We start from the raw sequence: 19,820 nt of genomic DNA, 5'->3' as shown, positions 1-19,820 counted from the left end.
ATCTTAAACACAGCATTTTAGGTTATCAGTGATTTCTTAATGCCATGCAGTTGACCCCTGAACAATACAGGGATTAGTGCCCCTGGCCAGTCAGGAGTCCATGCATAACTTCTGACTCCCCCAAAACTCAACTACTCATAGCCTACAGTTGACTGGAAGCCTTACCCATAAAACAGTCAATTAATACGTATTTTGTATCTTATATTACATACTGTATTCTTACAATAAAGCTAGAGAAAATGTTATTAAGAAAATCATAAGAAAGAGAAAATATAATTATAATACTATTCTGTATTTACTGAAAAAAATCTCCATATATGTGGATCTGCACAGTTCAAACCTGTGTTGTTCAAGGGTCAACTGTAATTAAAGGGAAATAAAAGGTCAAAAACTTAAAAATTAAATGAAACCTGAGATATTTGCATGGTGTTTTGATCATTTTTTTAAATACTTTAAATGGGATATTTGATCTACTAGGATAGGATAAAGAAAAGTGATAAAAAAATTAAAAGCAGAGTTCTCCTTCTCAAGAGTCAAAATGGAAAAGCTGCCATTTAAAAGTCAATAATCACTGCGTATACACTGAGCTCTAAAGGTCAGACATTCTCTTATATGCAGTAGAATCAAATGATATTTCTATGAGTGTAGTAAGATGTTTGTTTTCTTTTGCGGGGGTAGGGTGAGAAAATTGTTTTTAACTGGGATTTTTCCCAACACTTCCAATGTTATGCTAAGACAAGAAGCTCCAAGACTGAAAAGTAACTCTGGCCACTCCTACCAATAATCTGAATGGTTCTATCTTATTATTATGTTTTGAAATGTTCCCAGTAAAATCACAATTCTGGATTAACTGTTCTGCAGCTGAGTATTTACACAAGGCAGTTCCATCAGTCAAGACTCTCAATATTGCCACTTTCCTCGAGCACCAACCCGTCCCCTACCCACCAGCACTTCCATGCCTTTCTAGCACCTCCCACCTCAGGGAAGACTGAAGAGTCAGAAATAAAACTCAACTTTCCACCACTGCTCATTCAAATTCCATCCAACCTGGACCCACCTCTTTGAGGACCACAGCTCACCTTTTCCTTTCATTTACTCATTATTTCCAAGTGACATAACAAGTCCTTAACCTGCCAGCAACGGTCACTTTACGTGTGAGAACCCACCAACCAATGTGTACTTTTTGTGGACTACATCATGGATTTGACACAGCAAGCCAATCTTACAAATGTCCCTTTCTAGACAATGTGCATTTCGTTTTGGATTTATGTCATTTCTAATACATCTGATTTTACAGAATGCAGTCTTTTCTGAGTTCTTATACACAGGTGTATAGTTGGTATTATTTATTCAGGTGAATTCTTTTCAACTTACAAGAGCATGTACAGTTATTTCCAAAGCACAGATTACATAAGTTCTGCATATTTTAAATAATCACAATTCCCTGTTATAATGGTATGTTCTCACTAATCATATGTAGGAACGCTGTTTACTCTTAGCCATTAAATGCACAGATGTATGCAAGTTCCATTCTAGTATCTTTTTTCTTCTTTATAATGTATGTGATAGCTATCTATAAATAAAAACAAATACACTAACTTTTTTAGCATAGGGCCCTACTCCCTACTCATCATCCAGACATACACTCTTGAGATGATCAAAAACGAGATTTTTTTTGGTGAGAAGAGAACACCCTAAAAGAGTTGAAAAGGCAGTTCACTTGTAAGGCAACAAGTCTCTCAATAAACAAGGGGTTAGTGAAAAAGCCAGGATTCTTTACAAGTACTCACATGGATGAGAGCTTGCTACTAAATTTTTGTACTGAAGGACAGTAAGAAAAAGGCCAATCATGAGAAGAGTATCTGTGTGATTTTTTTTATTTTTTCTTAAAGATTTTATTTGACAGAGAGAGAGCGTGCACAAGCAGGGGGAGTGGCAGAGGGAGAGGGAGAAGTAGGACCCCTGGAGAGCAGGGAGCCCTGATAAGGGCCTCGATCTCAGGACCCTGAGATCATGACTTGAGCCAAAGGCAGATGTTTAATTGACTGAGCCATCCAGGCACCTCTCTGTGTGATTTCTTTAGTCTATTAAACTAAAAAGTTTAACTTTATAAATTAAATCCTTTAATATTTGCAGTTTTTTGGATGTTTTGGATATTTTTTGAAAATGTTACCTGAAAACCTAGTTTCTGCAGACTGCGCGCTAAACGTCTGGCACCAAATTTAGCTTCTTCTTCACTACGGTTTTAAGGAAAGAAAAAGATTATCAGACAGGAAATAAATTTTATACTGAAAAAAATGATAAACCATACACATGATTTTAAGTCTAGAAAAATGTCCTTTCTATGACAGAAAAATCAAAAAATTAAAGTAAAAAATCCAAGTAAAATTTACCTTGTTGCTCCAGTGCAAATAATTTTTCCTGAGGACCAAATTGTAGCTGTAATTCTAGGTTTTCTAAGCTTCATTAATACTTTCTGCAAAAGAACAAAATAAAACAAAACCGTGATTACATACATATTGTTAATTTTCACTTACAGTTCTGCTCCATGTGGCCATTTTAGTAAAAGTGTAACTACTACTTGACGCTTACCCAAGACTGAGATAAATAACTGTTCTCCAAATCATCCATCCTGAAATCAAGCACCATACTCAACACAAAGAACGTATTAATTCAAAAGGAAATTTAATTAATTAAAAATACAAGGTCTATATAAACCTTTTACTACATACTCGAAATCAATGTACTACAAGCATGCAAACTTTTCAGCTTTCATTCCACCCTGGTCACACTACTGGAATTTGCGATTTGCAAGGATCCCTAAAGATGCCAAACTTACTCACAACTCAGGAGTTTTATAGTAATTGTTACTATTCTCATCTGGAATATTCTTCCCTCGACAGTCTCACTTTCATTCAAGTCTCTCACCAGATGTCAGATAGACAGGCCTTCCCTGACCACTCCACCAAAGCGCCCATCCCCTCATTGCTCCCCACCTCCTACCCTGCTTTAAACTGCTTCACCGTACTCATCATTACATTGTATCTTACAGCTGGAGATGCCTACTACATATTCAAGTTCAATATACAAATCTTGAGTGCAGGACAAACGCTGGAGCTGGAGATGTAATTTCAGATTCCTTAGATATGAAAGGCATTTAAGGTTGTGGGTTTGAATGAAATTATCTACAGAGTAAGCATAAATCAGTCAAGGACTAAGGTCCAAGAGAACAATGTGAATTTAAATTTTCATTGCAATTTTCATTTATGGAAATATATGCCCATTATGCATAAGAGATAAATGTTTACTGAATACTGTAACATATAAATGAATCAGACATTTCTCCTCAAAACTTTTATTATTTTTTGAGTTTCGCCCTTTCTCTGTCATATGTCATATTATCAAACTAGAAAGCTAGTAAGTCTGGAAGGATAAAATTTACCAAAAAGCCAAATTAAACTTGAACTAAAAGATACTATAAAACTTCATACGCAAGTGGCTGCGAAACACTAAACTGAGTTTATTCTGCATTTAATTGTCTTCCACCACCACCTTAGCCATCAATTCAGCTTTTTCAATTAACCTTCTATGAAAGAGGACTTCCCTGTCACATGGCATGCTCAAGTTCCAAAGCAGTATTAGGCATTTTACTCTCTAACCTCCTTAGCAGATATATTTATTCCTTTATTTAGGTGACAATGGCATTACTGATGAACTTGACAATCTTTAATTGTGGGTCACTGCAATTTTTATTTGAATTTAATTCATCATAACTTAGTTTCTAGTACTAAGAGCTAATGATAATTTACTGAGGTACACTGGCACCTAATTTTTAGAGCTTAGAGCCTTCACACACATTCATAATTTTCATAATAAATGTGTAAGATATATATTTCAACATCATTTCGTTTATAAAAGCCAGTGAACACACACAGTCACTTGTTAATGTTAATCTCAGTAAGGTTAAAAGGAAGTTATCGATGCTTTTATTTTAAATGTTACAGGTCTAACAAAAACTAAAATTTATAGTGTCCAGGTCAGGATAGGAATCACATTATTTTCAGCAATTTGTTACTAAAGAATACCGACTACTTTAGCTAAATAAAGAGGGGTGTTACAATATACTACAAAAATTACAACATATATTAGGGCATCATTCATATCATACAACACTCATGTAACTAAAAAAACTATATACATAGATATTTTTAAAGATGTATTTATTTGAAAGAGTGAAAGCAAGAGAGAGAGTGTGGGGAGGACTAGAGGAGAGAGGAACTTAAGCAGACTCTGCACTGAGAGCAGAGCCTACGTGGGGCTCCATCTCATGACCCTGAGATCACAACCTGAGCCCAGGACCTGAGCCGAAACCAAGAGTCTGACGCTTCACCGACTGTGCCACCCAGGAGCCCCGAAAAAATGATAACTGAATAAGTATATACCACATACACATGTCCCCGTCTTCATTTAAAAGAAACTGAGAGAACAATAAAATTCTAGTAGCCTGTGAATTCTTTGCTAAGACCTGGAGACAGGGAACATCCAAAAGCTGACACTTCCGGGGAGGAGGGGCCACTTCTATGAGGCTCACTATCGTATTCAGTACACCTGGCACATGGTAAGGTGCTCAGAAACTGTCTGTATACAGAATATGTTGTAGAATATGATTCGGAGCACTATACAATTAGTCTATGCAGCACACATACCAAAATTTAGATACTTACTCCAACATCACGCTTATAAATTACATTTGCTCCCTCCAAAGCAATCTTCCTTAAGTTCAAATGGCATCTTGTTCTAAAAACACAGACTACATTTGTAATTAGAATGTCCAATGCAACATCACTGTCTGCATCCATTGGGGTAGTTTAAAAACTTAGCTTCCCACCACGAAGATCACATCCTGAGAAATAAAACAAAATAAAGTAGTTAAATATTCTGTTAATTTATTTTTCACAAATAGTCCTGCAAATTAAAATAGAAGAAATGAATTACACTATTTATTTTTTAAATGTTACTCAAACCAAATCATGTCCCTTCTGTTCCCCATTAACCATTTTCAAAAAGATAACAAACATGTCATATAAAATCTTTCAAAATCTGGGCCTAACTTGTATTCCTTACAATTAATATGGAACTTTTACATGCCAGAAGCCTACCAGACTCATCTCCTGCTACTTGCCTTTACAACCACTATGTTATAGGTTTATCACAGTTATGGCAGTCCTCCAAATACATCAAGTTTAAGGGCTGGACTTTGTGATCCCAATGTCCAATCATTAATGGACTATAACCTACCTCATACAACTTGCCAGGGCTATTAAAAAAACAAAACAAAACAAAACAAAAAACGACCTATTTTTCCTCTATTTTAGGTAACTGGCTTACTTGCTTAAAGAAGGAGAAATATTAATTATATTTAACAGATTTTTCAAATTTACTAGTTGTTCATTCATTATTCACTTATCAAATATCTTCCACACACTGAGGACACCAGAGAAAAAATAAGTAAGACAAAATCTTTTGTCTTCATGGAGCTCTGGCAAAAAGCACACCACCATTTTTGTCAAGATCACAGTCTTCCAAAATATACCTTTCAAAACTATGATACGAGCATTTCTATAAACAAACGAAAATGAGCCCCAGTTTTTACTAGGCACATGACCCGTATCCAGCTAAAAAATTCTCTTTGACTAGGTTTCTACTTTTATTTATTTATTTGAGAGAGAGAGAGAGAGAGAGAGAACGCACATGCACATGGGAGGGGCAGAGAGAGAGAGGGAAAGAGTCTCAAGCAGACTCTGTGCCCACTGCGGAGCCCATGTGGGGCTTGATCTCACAGCCCTGAGATCATGACCCAAGCCAAAACCAAGAGTCCAAAGCTCAACTGACTGAGCCGCTCAGGTGTCCTTAGGTTTCCACTTCTTAAAAAACAAATAACAGTAATTCAGGTCACCTAACCCACAAAGAGAAAACCAGAAAACACTAATATTACCATTATAATGACCTTCAGAGATTCTTTGAAGTTGCAATATGAAAAACTACCATTTTTATAAGGATTCAAAATATTATATGATTAAAACAATGAAGATGCCAAGAATCCCAGTAAGGAAAATTCAAGCTTGTTTTCCCTTTTAGTATTTGATAGAACATAAGTCAGACCAAGCCTTGCAGCACCTCTCTGGGATGAGGGAGCATTCAGCTCTGTGTACCACTTGTATCTTACCTTCATCAGGTTTTCTCACATTTATACTCCCTTCAATCTGCTTATCTTCTTGTTCTGTTGTTTTTTGTGTATGTCTGAGCAACCTCAAGTAATTTTTATGTACAAGGAGTGGAGGAGGGGTAGCAGTGGATAGATATATGAGTAGACAGATTAATAAAGAGGGCAGAGGCAGTTATTAATACTGATCTTAAACAGAGAGATCAATATCTGACTCACCACTTAACCAGTTATGAGAACCTGACAAGCTATACAATCTATCTGGGCCTCAGTCTTCTCGTTTGTGGCATGAAATACAGTGCCCTACCGGAAAGTGTTGTAGGGATTATAGAGAAGGTATAAAAAGTGCTTAGTGAATATATCAGGTAACAGTAACACAAAAATGACAGTTAATATAAATCAAATAAATTTAAATCAACAGGCAGAGCAGAGATACCTTAGTATCATTTCCCATGATTATATTACAACCCAGATATTGAGCAATCTAGACCTCTCCAGGTTTCCTACGTTCCTATAAAAACTGTGCAATAACTATGAGGTAAAGAAGCTCTTAGTGTTTACCTCAACACCCATTCCATCCTTCCTTCACAATGAACAGAACCCAACAGAATCTAGCTGCGTACACCGTGGGAGAAATAAAATACTCTACACACCTTCAAGGCTCCCTGGTAACAGGTATAGCCGAGAGGCCACATGGCCCCGTCATGGTTAATGAAATGTAAAATGAAATGGTTTTGTGTCTTTTGGGAAGAAAAGACTGCTTAGAGTGACCAAACTAAGCCAGCCTTCTTCACTTTTATTGCTTGGAGTTTGGATGTAAGAGTTGGAGCTCAAATAGCCATTTGAGATCATGAGACTATGTGATAAGGACAGTGGAACAGGAAGACAGAAGACGCCTGAATCCCCCATACAGTGAAACTCCTTATTATCCCTGCACTTCCTAATGCCAGACTTGACGAATGTGAGAGAAAAATAAATTTCCCTATCAAGGCCCACATACGTCGGATTTTTAGTATATGCTGCCAAACCCGCCCCTAACGGATACACGTCCCACGAGACAGGCGACAGAAAGCACTACTTCCAAGAGAAACTATGTCAAATTTACTGCTTCACACGGATTTTTTTTTACATCAAACAGGTTAAAACAAGTTAAGGGAAGAAACCAAGGGCAACATACAGGGTAAAAATAAGTCAAGAGAGTATGTGTAAAGCAAATCTTGGTGAACCCAAAGAAGCCTTGAAATTAATACAAAATAGGTGATTGTCGTCAGTACTTTAGCAACTTAAATTCTAATAAGGTCACAGGCATAGTTCATATTAAGTTACTCAGTGTTCATATTTTACATGAATATAATCTGGCAAGCAGCCTCATAAAATACTATTGCTCTCTCAGAAAATACTATTGCTCAGNCACCACTGCTCTCTCAGAAAATACTATTGCTCAGAAAATACTATTGCTGGTTTTAAATCAAGGATATATTATGAAGTCAATACTTAAAAAAGAAAGAGGCATCCTATATGAAAGACTCCACATNTACTATTGCTCTCTCAGAAAATACTATTGCTCAGAAAATACTATTGCTGGTTTAAATCAAGGATATATTATGAAGTCAATACTTAAAAAAGAAAGAGGCATCCTATATGAAAGACTCCACATTTTTGAAGCATTATAAATAAATAATAAAAAAAATCCCACTTGCAATGAATTTATCTATCTTGTAAAATAAGGGAATAGTGCTGGATGTTAACAAAGATTCACCCCACAGCTAACATCATACTGAATGGTGAAAAGCTCAAAGCTTTTCCTCTGAGATCAGGAGCGAATCAAGGATGCCTATTTTCGCCACTTGTATTCAACATAGTATTAGAAATCCCAGCTAGAACAATTAGGCAAGAAAAAGAAAATGCATCCAAATTAGAAAGGAAAAAAGTAAAACTGACACTTTTTGTGGACATGATTTTAAATAGAGAAAACCCTAAAGACTCCACCAAAACAGCTGCGACTGATAAATGGATTCAGTAAAGTTGCAAGATACAAAATCAATATATAAAATCTGTTCTGTTTCTATACATTTGCAACAAACTATCAGAAAGATAAATTTTAAAAACTCACTTCACAACTGCATCAAAAAGATTAAAATACCCAGGAATGAATTTAAACAAGGAGGTGAAAGACCTATACACTGAAAACTGTAAGACACTGATGAAAGAACCTGAAAAATAAACAAATAAATGGATACACCATACTCACGGATTAAAAGAATTAATATCATTAAAACATCCATACCACCACAAAACAATCTACAGACTCAATGCAATCTCTATCAAAATTCCAATGGTATTTTTCACAGAAATAGAACAAACAATTCTAAAACTTGTATAGAACCATAAAAGCAATCTTGAGAAAGAACAAAGCTGTACTCTGATTTCAAACTATACTACAAAGCTACAGTAATCTAAACAGTATGGTATTGGCACAAAAACAAGCACAGAGATCAATAAAACAGAATAGAGCTCAGAAATAAAACCCATGCATATACAGTCCACTGATTTATGAAAGAGGAGGCGAAAATATACAATGGGGAAAAGACAGTCTCTTCCAGTAAGTGGTGTTAGGAAAACTGGACAGCCACACTCAAAAGAATAAAACTACACTATCTTATACCATACACAAAAATTAACTCAAAATGGATTAGAGACTTAAATGTAAAACCTGGAACTATAAAACTAGAAGAAAACCGGTGGTAAGCTCCTTCATACCAATCTTTGCATTGAATTTTTGGATCTAACTTTATTTTTTTTTAAATGATTATTTATTTATTTAGGGAGAGAGAGACAGCACCCCTATGTTTATCACAGTATTATTTACAACAGCCAAGATATGGAAACAACCTAGCGTCCATCAATGAGTGAATGGATAAAAAAGATGTGGAATATGTATATATACAATGGAATACTTCTCAGCCATAAAAAAACAATGAAATCTTGCCATTTGCTACAACATGGATGGATCGTGAAGGTATTATGCTACGTGAAATTAAACAGAAATTTCACTTATATGTGGAATCTGAAAAACAAAACAAACAGCAACAACAAAAGCAGACTAAAAAATACAGAGAAGAAACTGGTAGTTGTCAGAGGGGAAGGTGGGTGTGGGGATGGGAGATATACAAGGGGGTTAAAAGGTACAAACTTCCAGTTATAAAGTAAGCAATTCATTGGGGTCAGAAGTACAGCACAGGGAATATTAGTCAATAATATTGCAGTAACTCTGTATGGTGACAGATGGCAACTACATTTATCATCATAAGCACTTTGTAATGCATATAAATGGGGAATCACTATGTTATATACCTCAAACTAATATAATATTGTATATGTCAACTATACTTCAATTAAAGAAAGGTTAAAAACAAGAAAGAAATACCTATTGGAAAACAAGAAGCATGGAAACATAAATGACTTAAGCATTTAATCCAGGAAATCAAGTAAATAACACCCACAAATATATAAGGAAGAAAATAATAAGATAAAAGCACAAATAATAAAAGTAAAAAAGCAAACATGGTAGAAATAAAAATTCAACCCAAATTTTAAGATTCCAATAGTTTTTTCATATAGGAGTATTAACAAATAATTTTCTTCAATTTTTTGTACAGTGTAGTAAAACAACATACATATTAGTTACTATAAGAAAAATAAGTTAATTCTATTTTGATTTCAATAATTAACAACTTTTTCACCGCCCATGGTTTAATCAGGTGTTTTGTCCTGTGTCTCAAGTAAATGCCTACTATGAGTTGTCAAATATTTTCTTCTAATAAAAAGCAAAGTTCAAAACCGCACCTGTCTTAACTTCAGGAAATGTCATATTTCTAGCTTTTTATTAAATGCATTATAATTGTGGTCAAAAGTACAAACTTCCAGGTATAAAGTAAGTCCTGGGGATATAATGTACAGCCTGGTGACTAGAGTTAATACTACTGTAGCCTATATTTGAAAGCTGGTAAGAGAGATTTTAAAAGTTCTCAACACGAGAAAAAAAATTGGTAACTATGTGTGGTGATGCACGTTAATGACACGGTGTGGAGATTATTTTGCATCTCATACATATATTGAATCATTAAGTTGTATACCTGAAACATGATGTTATATGTCAACTGTATCTCAATAAAAATTTTTAAATAGTCTTAGAAAAAAACGCATCATATTAGTTGAAGCAGCTTCTTCCTCACTCAATGATTTTAGGGATAAGAACAAGTTGTGTTTAAGGTTCTCTGACTTTCTCATGGTATTCAAAAACTTTACTTCAGTAACTATCATAACCGGCAACCTTAAAGCATTACTTGGAAAACATCGCCACCTCCTGGCTCTTAAGACAAAGTGCATCAAAGACTACAGGTATACCTTGCAGATAATTGTGGGTTTGGTTCCAGACCACCATAATAAAGTGAATACCTCAATAAAGCAAGTCAAATGAATCTTCTGGTTTCTCAGTGCATATAAAAGTTGTGTTTGCACCACACTGTAGTCTATTAAGTGTGCAATAGCATTATGTCTAAAAAAAATCAATGTATATACCTTATTTAAAAGGTACTTTATTGCTAAAAAATGCTAACCACCATTTGAGCTTTTAGCAAGTCAATCTTCTTCCTGGTGGAGGGTCTTGCCTTGATGTTGATGGCTGCTGACTGATCGATCGGGTGGTCGCCGCGGAAGGTCGGAGGCTGTGGCAATTTCTTAAAATAAGACAATAATAAAATTTGCCAGGTGGATTGGATCTTCCTTTTAAGAACGGTTTCTCTATAGCATGTGATACTGTTTGAAAGCACTGGGCCGCTGTTGGAACTTTTTCAAAATCAAGTCAATCCTCTCAATCTACTACACCTACTTTATCAACTAAGTGTATGTCATATTCTAAATCCCTTGTTGTCACTTCAACAACCTTCACAGCATCTTCACCAGGAATAGACTGCAACTAAAGAAAACATTTTTGCTCATCTGTAAGCAGCAGTTCCTCATCCATTCAAGTTTCAACATGCGATTGCAGCAATTCAGTCCCATCTTCAGGCTCCACTTCCACTTCTCATTCTCTTGCTTTTTCTACCACATCTGCAGTCACTTCCTCCACTGAAGTCTTGAGCCCCTTAAAGTCATCCATGAGGGTTGAAATCCACGAGGGTTGCAATCAACATCTTCCAAACTCCCATTAATGTGGATATTTTGATCTCTTCCCATGAATCACAAATGTTCTTAACAGCACCTAGAATGGTGAATCCTTTCCAGAAGGTTTTCAATTTACTTTGCCCAGGTCTACCAGAGGAATCACTCTCTGTGGCAGTTACAATCATATGGGAATGTGTTTCTTAAATAGTAAGACTTGAAAGTTGAAATGACTCCTTGATCCATGGACTGCAGAATGGCTGCTGTGTTAGCAGATATGAAAATAACATTAATTTCGTTGTACATCTCCATCAGAGCTCTTGGGTGACCAGGTGCATTGTCAGTGAGCAGTAATATCTTCAAAGGAATCTTTTTGATTCCTCAACAATGGGCTTAAAATACTAAGTAAACCGGGGCGCCTGGGTGGCACAGCGGTTAAGCGTCTGCCTTCGGCTCAGGGCGTGATCCCGACGTTACGGGANCTAAGTAAACCGGGGCGCCTGGGTGGCACAGCGGTTAAGCGTCTGCCTTCGGCTCAGGGCGTGATTCCGACGTTACGGGATCGAGCCCCACATCAGGCTCCTCTACTATGAGCCTGCTTCTTCCTCTCCCACTCCCCCTGCTTGTGTTCCCTCTCTCGCTAGCTGTCTCTATCTCTGTCAAATAAATAAATAAAATCTTTAAAAAAAATATTCAGTAAACCATGTTATAAACAGATGTGCTGTCATCCAAATGTTGTTGTTACATTTATAGAGCACAGGCAGAGTAGCTTTAGCATAATTCTTAAGGGCTCTAGGATAATCGGAACGGTAAATGAGCACTGGCTTCAACTCAAAAGTCATCAGCTGCATTAGCCCCTAACAAAAGAGCCTATTCTTCGAAGAATAGGGACTTCTCCTCTCTAGCTGTGAATGCCTTAGATGGCATCTTCTTCAATCTAAAGCGGTTTCATCTACATGGAAAAACTGTTGTGTAGTGTAGCCAGCTTCACGAACGCTCTGAGCCGGACCTTCTGGAGAACTTGCTGCAGCTTCCACGTCAGCACTCGCTGCTTCACCCTGCACTTTTCTGTTATGGAGATAGCTTCTTCCCTTACACCTCATGAATCAACCTCTGCTGGCTTCAAACTTTCTTCTGCAGCTTCCTCACCTCTCCAGCCTTCACAGAACTGAAGAGAGTTACGGCCTTGCTCTGAATTAGGCTTTGGCCGAAGGGAATCTGGTGGCTGCTTTGATCTTCTATCCAGACCACTCAAATTTTCTCCATATCAGCAAGAGAGCACACATTCGTGTGTTTACTGGAGTAGTACTCTTAATTTCCTTCAACAACTTTTCCCTTTGCATCCACAATTTGGCTTCCTGGCACAAGAGACCTAACTTTTGGCCTATCTCAGCTTTTGACATGCCTTTCTCACTAAGCGTAATCGTATCTGGCTTTTGATTTAAAGCAAGAGCTGTGTAATTCTTCCCTTCACTTAACACTTAAAGGTCACTGTAGGGTTATGAACTGGCCTAATTTCAATATTGTTGTGTCTCGGGGAATAGGGGGGCATGAGGAGAGAGGGGAACAACCACTTGGTGGAGCAGTCACACACACAATTATCTTGATTAAGCTTGCCATCTAACATGGGTACATTTCGTGGGTATAATTACAGAGTAACATCCAAGATCACTGATCACCATAACAAATACAGTAATAATGAATAAGTGTGAAATACTGAGAGACTTATCAAAGTGTTGGAAAGATGGTGCCAATGGATTTGTTTGGTGCAGGATTGTCACAAACCTTCCATTTGCCAAAACACAGTATCTGTGAAGTGCAACAAAACCAGTTATGTCTGTACTACATTTCATATTTCCCATGCCAGGAAAGATATTTAAACTGAAAGGCTACAATAAACACTTCATCAAAACAAGGCAAAAATACCCCTAAAATCCAGTAAAAAGCCAAAAGAACAAAACCAAATAAACCTGAGAATACAAAAAAGTAGAATCTAGCTACTTTAAGTGTATTCAAGTTGCATCTGAGGATACTGAGGGAGGGGCCTCCACACCTTAACCACAAAATTACCATCCATGATTTGAGAAACGCAGCAGTAGGGGAAGACTGAATACAGAACAATTTGCAAACAACATGAACCCTCATGGTCTCCTGGAAATTGTTCTTTTCTATAAGTGAGGCATGCCATCTAAGCAATCTCCTATTCTTTAAGAAGCTCTCAAAATAGCACATTAGGAAATAGACATTTTGTGCCCAGATTCCAACAGATTACTTGATAGTCTCTCAACACATGCCTGTGACGTAGCTAACATTTTGCCTTCTAAAAAGACGGTGTTCTTTCACATCTGTTTAAGAGTACAGGAGATACCTTACTTCTTAACTTTCTCTTCTGGAAATTGGTGGGATCACTGCACCTCACCAGGTGCTTTTAAGGATTAAATACGGTCATCTATGTCCAGTACATAGCATACAACATGCGTTCTTTAAATGGTAGTTATTACTGTTTGATGGATTCACAGGTAGTTGAATTTTATTATCAAATAGTATTATTTAATGAACGGATGCAAAACCTGAGAACAGTCACACTAACAGATGGAAAAAATGGAGATCACAACAGGTTAGGCAGGGGTCAGCAAACTATGGCTATTTTGTAAAAAAAAAAAAAAAAAAAAAATATTGGAACATGCCATGCTCAAGTATTTACCTAATGGCTCTGTGACACAGCTGAGCAGTTATTACAAAGACCAAATGACCCACAAGTCTAAAATAGTTACTGTCGGTCCTTTAAAAAAAAGTTTCTCAATTCCTGGGCTAGCCCAATGAGGCAGTATCAATAAAATAAAATGTAACACTGACAAATTTTAAAGCCCACATTTTTACTAAGATAAACAAAACATCTGTTTGTCATGGTCCTTGACTGAACCCTGGTTTGAACAAATGAGCTGTAAGAAGTATCTGAGGGCAATCAGTATGGATCTGAGTGATAGATGATATTGGGGAATTACTGTTCATTTTGTTATGTGGAATGATAGAGTGGTTATGGAGACAAGTATGCTTGTTTTTTAGAGATGCACATTAAAATATTCAGGGAGGCATGACATATGTATAATTTACATGAAAATACCAGCATTTTTCATTGTCTGAACTGAGTAACAATTAGATTTGGATAAGGTTTCAGATGACCCCCTTGATGCTGGCATCTTGCCACAGGAATCAAACAAATTGGGACAATCTACTCTGAGATACAGATATGGATAGTAGATATAACTGTATTTTAGGACCAAAAAATGTCATGTTACTATTTCATCTCTTAACAATGGTTAAAACTAGGGGATAGATACATGGGTACTCGTTATACTATTCTCCCTACAACTCTGTTCGAAAATTTCCATAATAATTTTAAAGGGTATTTAAGAAAAAGGCTTTACTTCACAGTAGGTCCTATTCTAAGACAACATGAAATTGTAATTACTTAAAAAACAAACAAAAGCTAGGTTAGACAGAAGTGCCCAGAGCAAAGGCCTTTTTTGTGACTGGAACATCTAGAACGTCCTCACTTATCATTTAAAGAGGGCAATGATAACCAGATGTCCAGAGGAAAGTAGGATGGTATGAAATATAAAAATAGTGTGTGAGGAAAGTCTTGGGATATTTAGCACGGGAAAGAAAAGACAGCAGTTGTTCTCAAATATCTAAATAAAAAGGAAACTGACAGAACCAGTTAAAGTCACATGGAAGCAGATCTCACGAAGCCACACCAATAACCAAGGACCCGCAAAGCAGTAGGCTCCACAGAAGAAAAGTGTCAAAAAAAGAGGGGGCGGGGCTAGAGAATTAACCAACAGTTAGGAATGTTACAGAATGAGTCTTCCATTCAGTGAGAGAGGAGACTAGATGGTTTCTAAGATCCCACCTAATTCTAAAATCCCAGATTCTAACATCTTAGATGCAGACATGCTATAGACACACTTAGGAATTATATACTAAATTTTGATTTTAATTCTAGAGCTACAATGTTAGTTTAGTTAAATTAACATCCCAATTCCCAACTTACCATTTTCCCTTCAACATGCATTTGTGTTCAAAGGGGCAGTAAAGGAAGACAGTTGTTAGCAGCATTCAGGGGCAAGGGTATAGGCACACGACCCCAACTGCAACCCTTTCACTTGTGTGGCAGCGTGCCATTCCATCATGGGGACATTTTCGTGCATGGCACAAGAGCTTAGGGGCTCATCCTTAGGATTGGCATTTTTGTGTTCTAGCGACAGGAAGAATATTTTACTAATAGTAGTCAAAAACTCTTGTACTTTCCAAAGGAAAGGATTATATATTATGTCATCCTTTTTATATAAAACATTTAACAAATACTTAAGTATAAAGCAAAAGTATTTGATATACAAAACCATTATCACATTAAGCTAAGCAGAAAGTTAAAGTATCTTCATTACTTTTGCCTCCACCTACTACCTATGACTCTATCTAATATACCAGTTCTGAAGAGTAGTAAGCAGCTAACATTCATATAAATAACTTGCATCAAAATGAACTGTTAACAATTTTTTAAATCTAAAAAAATACTGTTTTTTATGGAAATTAATTAACAACAACTGGGGGTTTGTCAGCATACTAGCTATTTAAAAAAATAGTAAGGGGGCGCCTGGGTGGCACAGCGGTTGAGCGTCTGCTTTCGGCTCAGGGCGTGATCCCAGCATTATGGGATCGAGCCCCACATCAGGCTCCTCTGCTGTGAGCCTGCTTCTTCCTCTCCCACTCCCCCTGCTTGTGTTCCCTCTCTCGCTGGCTGTCTCTATCTCTGTCAAATAAATAAATAAAATCTTTAAAAAAAAATAAAGAAATAGTAAGGAAAAAATTTTATGTTTCAATCAATAAAAATATTTGTAATGGTGCCTAAAAGGTAGTGGAGGAAAATTTAAATGATGCTGATTTTCTGAATGAGTGCTTAGTAAAAGATAAGTCAATGGTTTACACTCTTGTGAAAAAGTTCCAGTTAAAAAGATATTTTGCGATTTACGAATACATAATCTGGGGCTCCTGGGTGGTGCAGTTGGTGAGGCGTCCAACTCTTGGTTTCAGCTCTGGTCGTGATCTCAGAGTTGTGAGATCGAGCCCCAAGTTGGGCTCTGCACTTAGTGCAAAGTCTGCTTGAGATTCTCTCTCCCTCTCCCCCTCCTGCTCATGCTCGCTCTCAGTCTCTAAAATATATAAATGTATCTTTAAAAAAATACAAAATCCAATATCCATCTCATATTAATGTTTAAACAGTAGCCTACTTAAGAATTTCACTATTTCGTCATGTACTAATACCTATCTATAAAGTAAGAAAACCTGGATCCTGTGGAAGCTATGTGACAGTGGGCTAGCTCTGAACTGTTCCTACACGTGTTTGTAAAATGCACACAACACCATGATTGTTTTGAGGAACTAATGAGCACCTCGCAAATCATAATAATATGTTCAATTAAAGAAATGCCATATTAGTCAATGTTAACATTAACTAATGTATTATTGTGGATAAGAACAGAAATAGCACATTTTACTGAATACAACTTGAAATTTGGGGAATCAAATTCAAAAAGATGAGGAATCAGTTGTATCAATTCCTTATTAAGAGCAAAATTTATTTGGGATACATTTCTCTCTCTTTTTTTAAGATTTATTTATTTGAGAGAGAGAGAGTGCACACATGAGCAGGGGGAGGGGCAGGGGGAGAGAATCCAAGCAGACTCCCCACTGAGCATGGAGCCTTATGCAGGGCTCAATCTCAGGATCCATGAGATCATAGACCTGAGCCATAATCAAGAGTTGGACGCTTAACCAACTGAGCCACCTAGGCATCCACCTGGTATACTTATTATTTCAAATAAATGGTCTTAATACATGATTTTTAAGCAAGATAGCATGTCATTTTCTGATTACATAAAAAATACTCAAAAACAAGTCATTCATAGTCCTACCACAGTGATAATTACTAAGCTTTTTTCCTCTATGCTCATATAGGCACGTGTTTCTAGGCTTTTAAATCTTTCCATTTATCTGCATATTAAACAAGATTGAGATCACACGTATATGCGGTCATGTTTACTCAACCAAGTATTTTGTCAAAATCTTTGGCAATCTGAGATATGAAAGAAAGCAAAATTGAATTAACTGCTGAGGGTGAACTTAAATACTGATGAGGGTGAGCTTGTAAAATATTACTCCTCGTATTTACTTTATTTAATGGTCTCAGGTCCTTTGTTCATTTTCCTTCTGAGATTCCTTACTGATTTATGCAAGCTCTTATATGTTAAAGAAAATTAATCTTTTGCCTGCTTATATTATTCCTTCTGCTAAAATTCTTCACCTTCTATTTGTTCTATAGATCAGCATCACCTTCATTCAATCAATTCCATAACAATAAATTGGAAATCTAAGCATTAGGCCTCCTGCTAGGGGACAGGGCTCCAGCAAGAACAAGACCTGGTAGAGGGAATAGCAGCTCTCAGCTGCGAAGTGAGTTGAGAGTATGAACCATTCATACTCAAAGAAGGGCAGGCATGGCTAGAGTGGAAAGAGTGGCAAAGACCAGGCTGCAAATGCAGGGAGGGGCCAAATCATGCCTTCTAGGCTATATTAAGAATTTTCACATTCATCCCACGAGTAATGGGGAACTAAAAGAGAAGCAAGAAATGACATGAAGTATTTGCTTTTTAAAAATATATCACTGGCATTTCTGTAATGGAAGAATGGACTGGATGATAAGAATGGGCAGGAAACTCAGTCAGGGTCTAGTTGAGCAGTCCTGGTGAGAGAGGACAGCAGTGGAGACCAGGGTGGATGAAGATGGAAAGTAGTAGACAGAAGAGTAACATTTTTGGGAGATGAGGGAACAGAGCTTTGCGGCTGATATGGGGAAGAGGAAAGGAGAGATGGAGGACGACTCCAGGTTTGTGGCCTAAGACACTATTTACTGAGACAGAAGCACTGGAGGGAGAGTAGGTTGCAGAGGTGATGGGACAAGAAGGAGGGGTAAGGATTCTGTTGGAGAAATGCTGAACTGAAGGAACCTGTGAGACACCCAAAGGGAGGTCCAAATCAGACAATCAGATAAGAGTCCATCACTCAGGACAAGTCAGTCTAGATTAGAGATGAAAATTTGAAAACCCTAGTATAGAAGGTAATTAAAACCATGACGGGTAAAATAAGAAATCAAAGGAACTAAGACATCTGATCCCTAAGACTGAGCCAGGGTATCCCTACTCTTGAGTCCCATTACCACGTTACTATGCAAACCAGTATCACAGTATTTTCCCGCACCATAGTGAAATTTCCCATTTATTTATGTTGCCCTGGTAGACAACAGACTCCTCAGACACACAATCAAATCTTACTTATTTCTGTACCCAAGCCTTAGCATAGTTCCCAAGATACTAAACACATTCAATAAAATGTCTGCAAGAGCTTAACTGTTAGCTTGAGATCAAAAAGCAGTATACAAACACACACACACACACACACACACACACACTAAGTTATAAGAGCTTAGCCTCTGCAGTAGATCACTTGGGTTAAATTCAGACTCTACCATTTAGCAGCAGTGTGACGTTGGGTAAGTTATTTAACGCCTCTGTGCCTCACTGTCCTGATCTATAAAAAAAGGCAGGTAATAGTACCTATCACAGAGTGCTGCAAAAGTTGACATTTCATGCAAAACACAGTAAGCATTCATATTTAGCTATTCTTATTGCTACAATTATAATCTCCTTGCTTCATCTTCCATGAATAGAGAAATGTTCAAAAATGGAAAGGATTTCCAATTATTTGTTGTGGTCCTTAAGCTCTGGAACACAAAAACAGGTCGTGTTCCTTCAAGTCTAAAAGCAAGGGGGTAAAAATAAGGAATATAATTTTGATGTATCTAGAAATGAAATTAGTACTTTAAAAAATAAATTTAGCAGTGATTTAAAAAAAAAATCCCCAATAGTAACAAAACCATTTCAAACCAAGTGTTGATTGTGTGGGGTTTGGGGCAGGTGGAGAGGGCTTAGGGGAGAAAGAGAATAGGAAGAGAGAGGAAAAAACAATCTGACCAAGTCTACATATTACAAAATGTGTATTTTGCTAACTTCTACTTAGCTAGGTACCGGCAAACACAGGTAGACAGAAGAGGGACATTTACAAATTAAATTGTAACACAACTGTTTATCACGTTCATTTCTAAGTGCAAATTTATTACGTTCATTTCATTTCACTTGTAACGCATCAATTTTCTCCAACAGGTCTATATGTCTATATTTTCCCATATTGTGGGCTCTCATTTCAAAAACTAGTAAGTTTATCACTTTATAAAGAATCTTGGTATTTCTCCTAACTTACCCCTAAGTAGCTACAATTTCTTAGACTAATTAAGCCATTACTTGATAATAAGCTAATA

The 19,820-nt window shown here is 36.9% G+C and overlaps 1 protein-coding gene across 1 annotated transcript in view; it reads right to left on the bottom strand.

The window, feature by feature from the left end:
• Window positions 1–19,820, bottom strand: part of TBPL1 (TATA-box binding protein like 1) — a 33,471-nt gene that overhangs the window by 2,988 nt on the left and 10,663 nt on the right. The window contains exons 2-4 of the mRNA XM_002922288.4: window positions 4,725–4,903; window positions 2,394–2,476; window positions 2,174–2,237 (exon numbers count right to left, since the gene is read on the bottom strand). Of these exons, the coding sequence (XP_002922334.1) occupies window positions 2,174–2,237; window positions 2,394–2,476; window positions 4,725–4,859 (282 nt within the window). The 5' untranslated portion in view covers window positions 4,860–4,903. The remainder of the gene's footprint in view (window positions 1–2,173; window positions 2,238–2,393; window positions 2,477–4,724; window positions 4,904–19,820) is intronic.

Source organism: Ailuropoda melanoleuca, chromosome 10 (assembly GCF_002007445.2).
Source record: "Ailuropoda melanoleuca isolate Jingjing chromosome 10, ASM200744v2, whole genome shotgun sequence".
In the NCBI taxonomy this organism is placed as follows: domain Eukaryota; kingdom Metazoa; phylum Chordata; class Mammalia; order Carnivora; family Ursidae; genus Ailuropoda; species Ailuropoda melanoleuca.
Note: the sequence above shows the minus strand (reverse complement) of the source record. Positions and strands in the feature narration are given on the sequence as shown.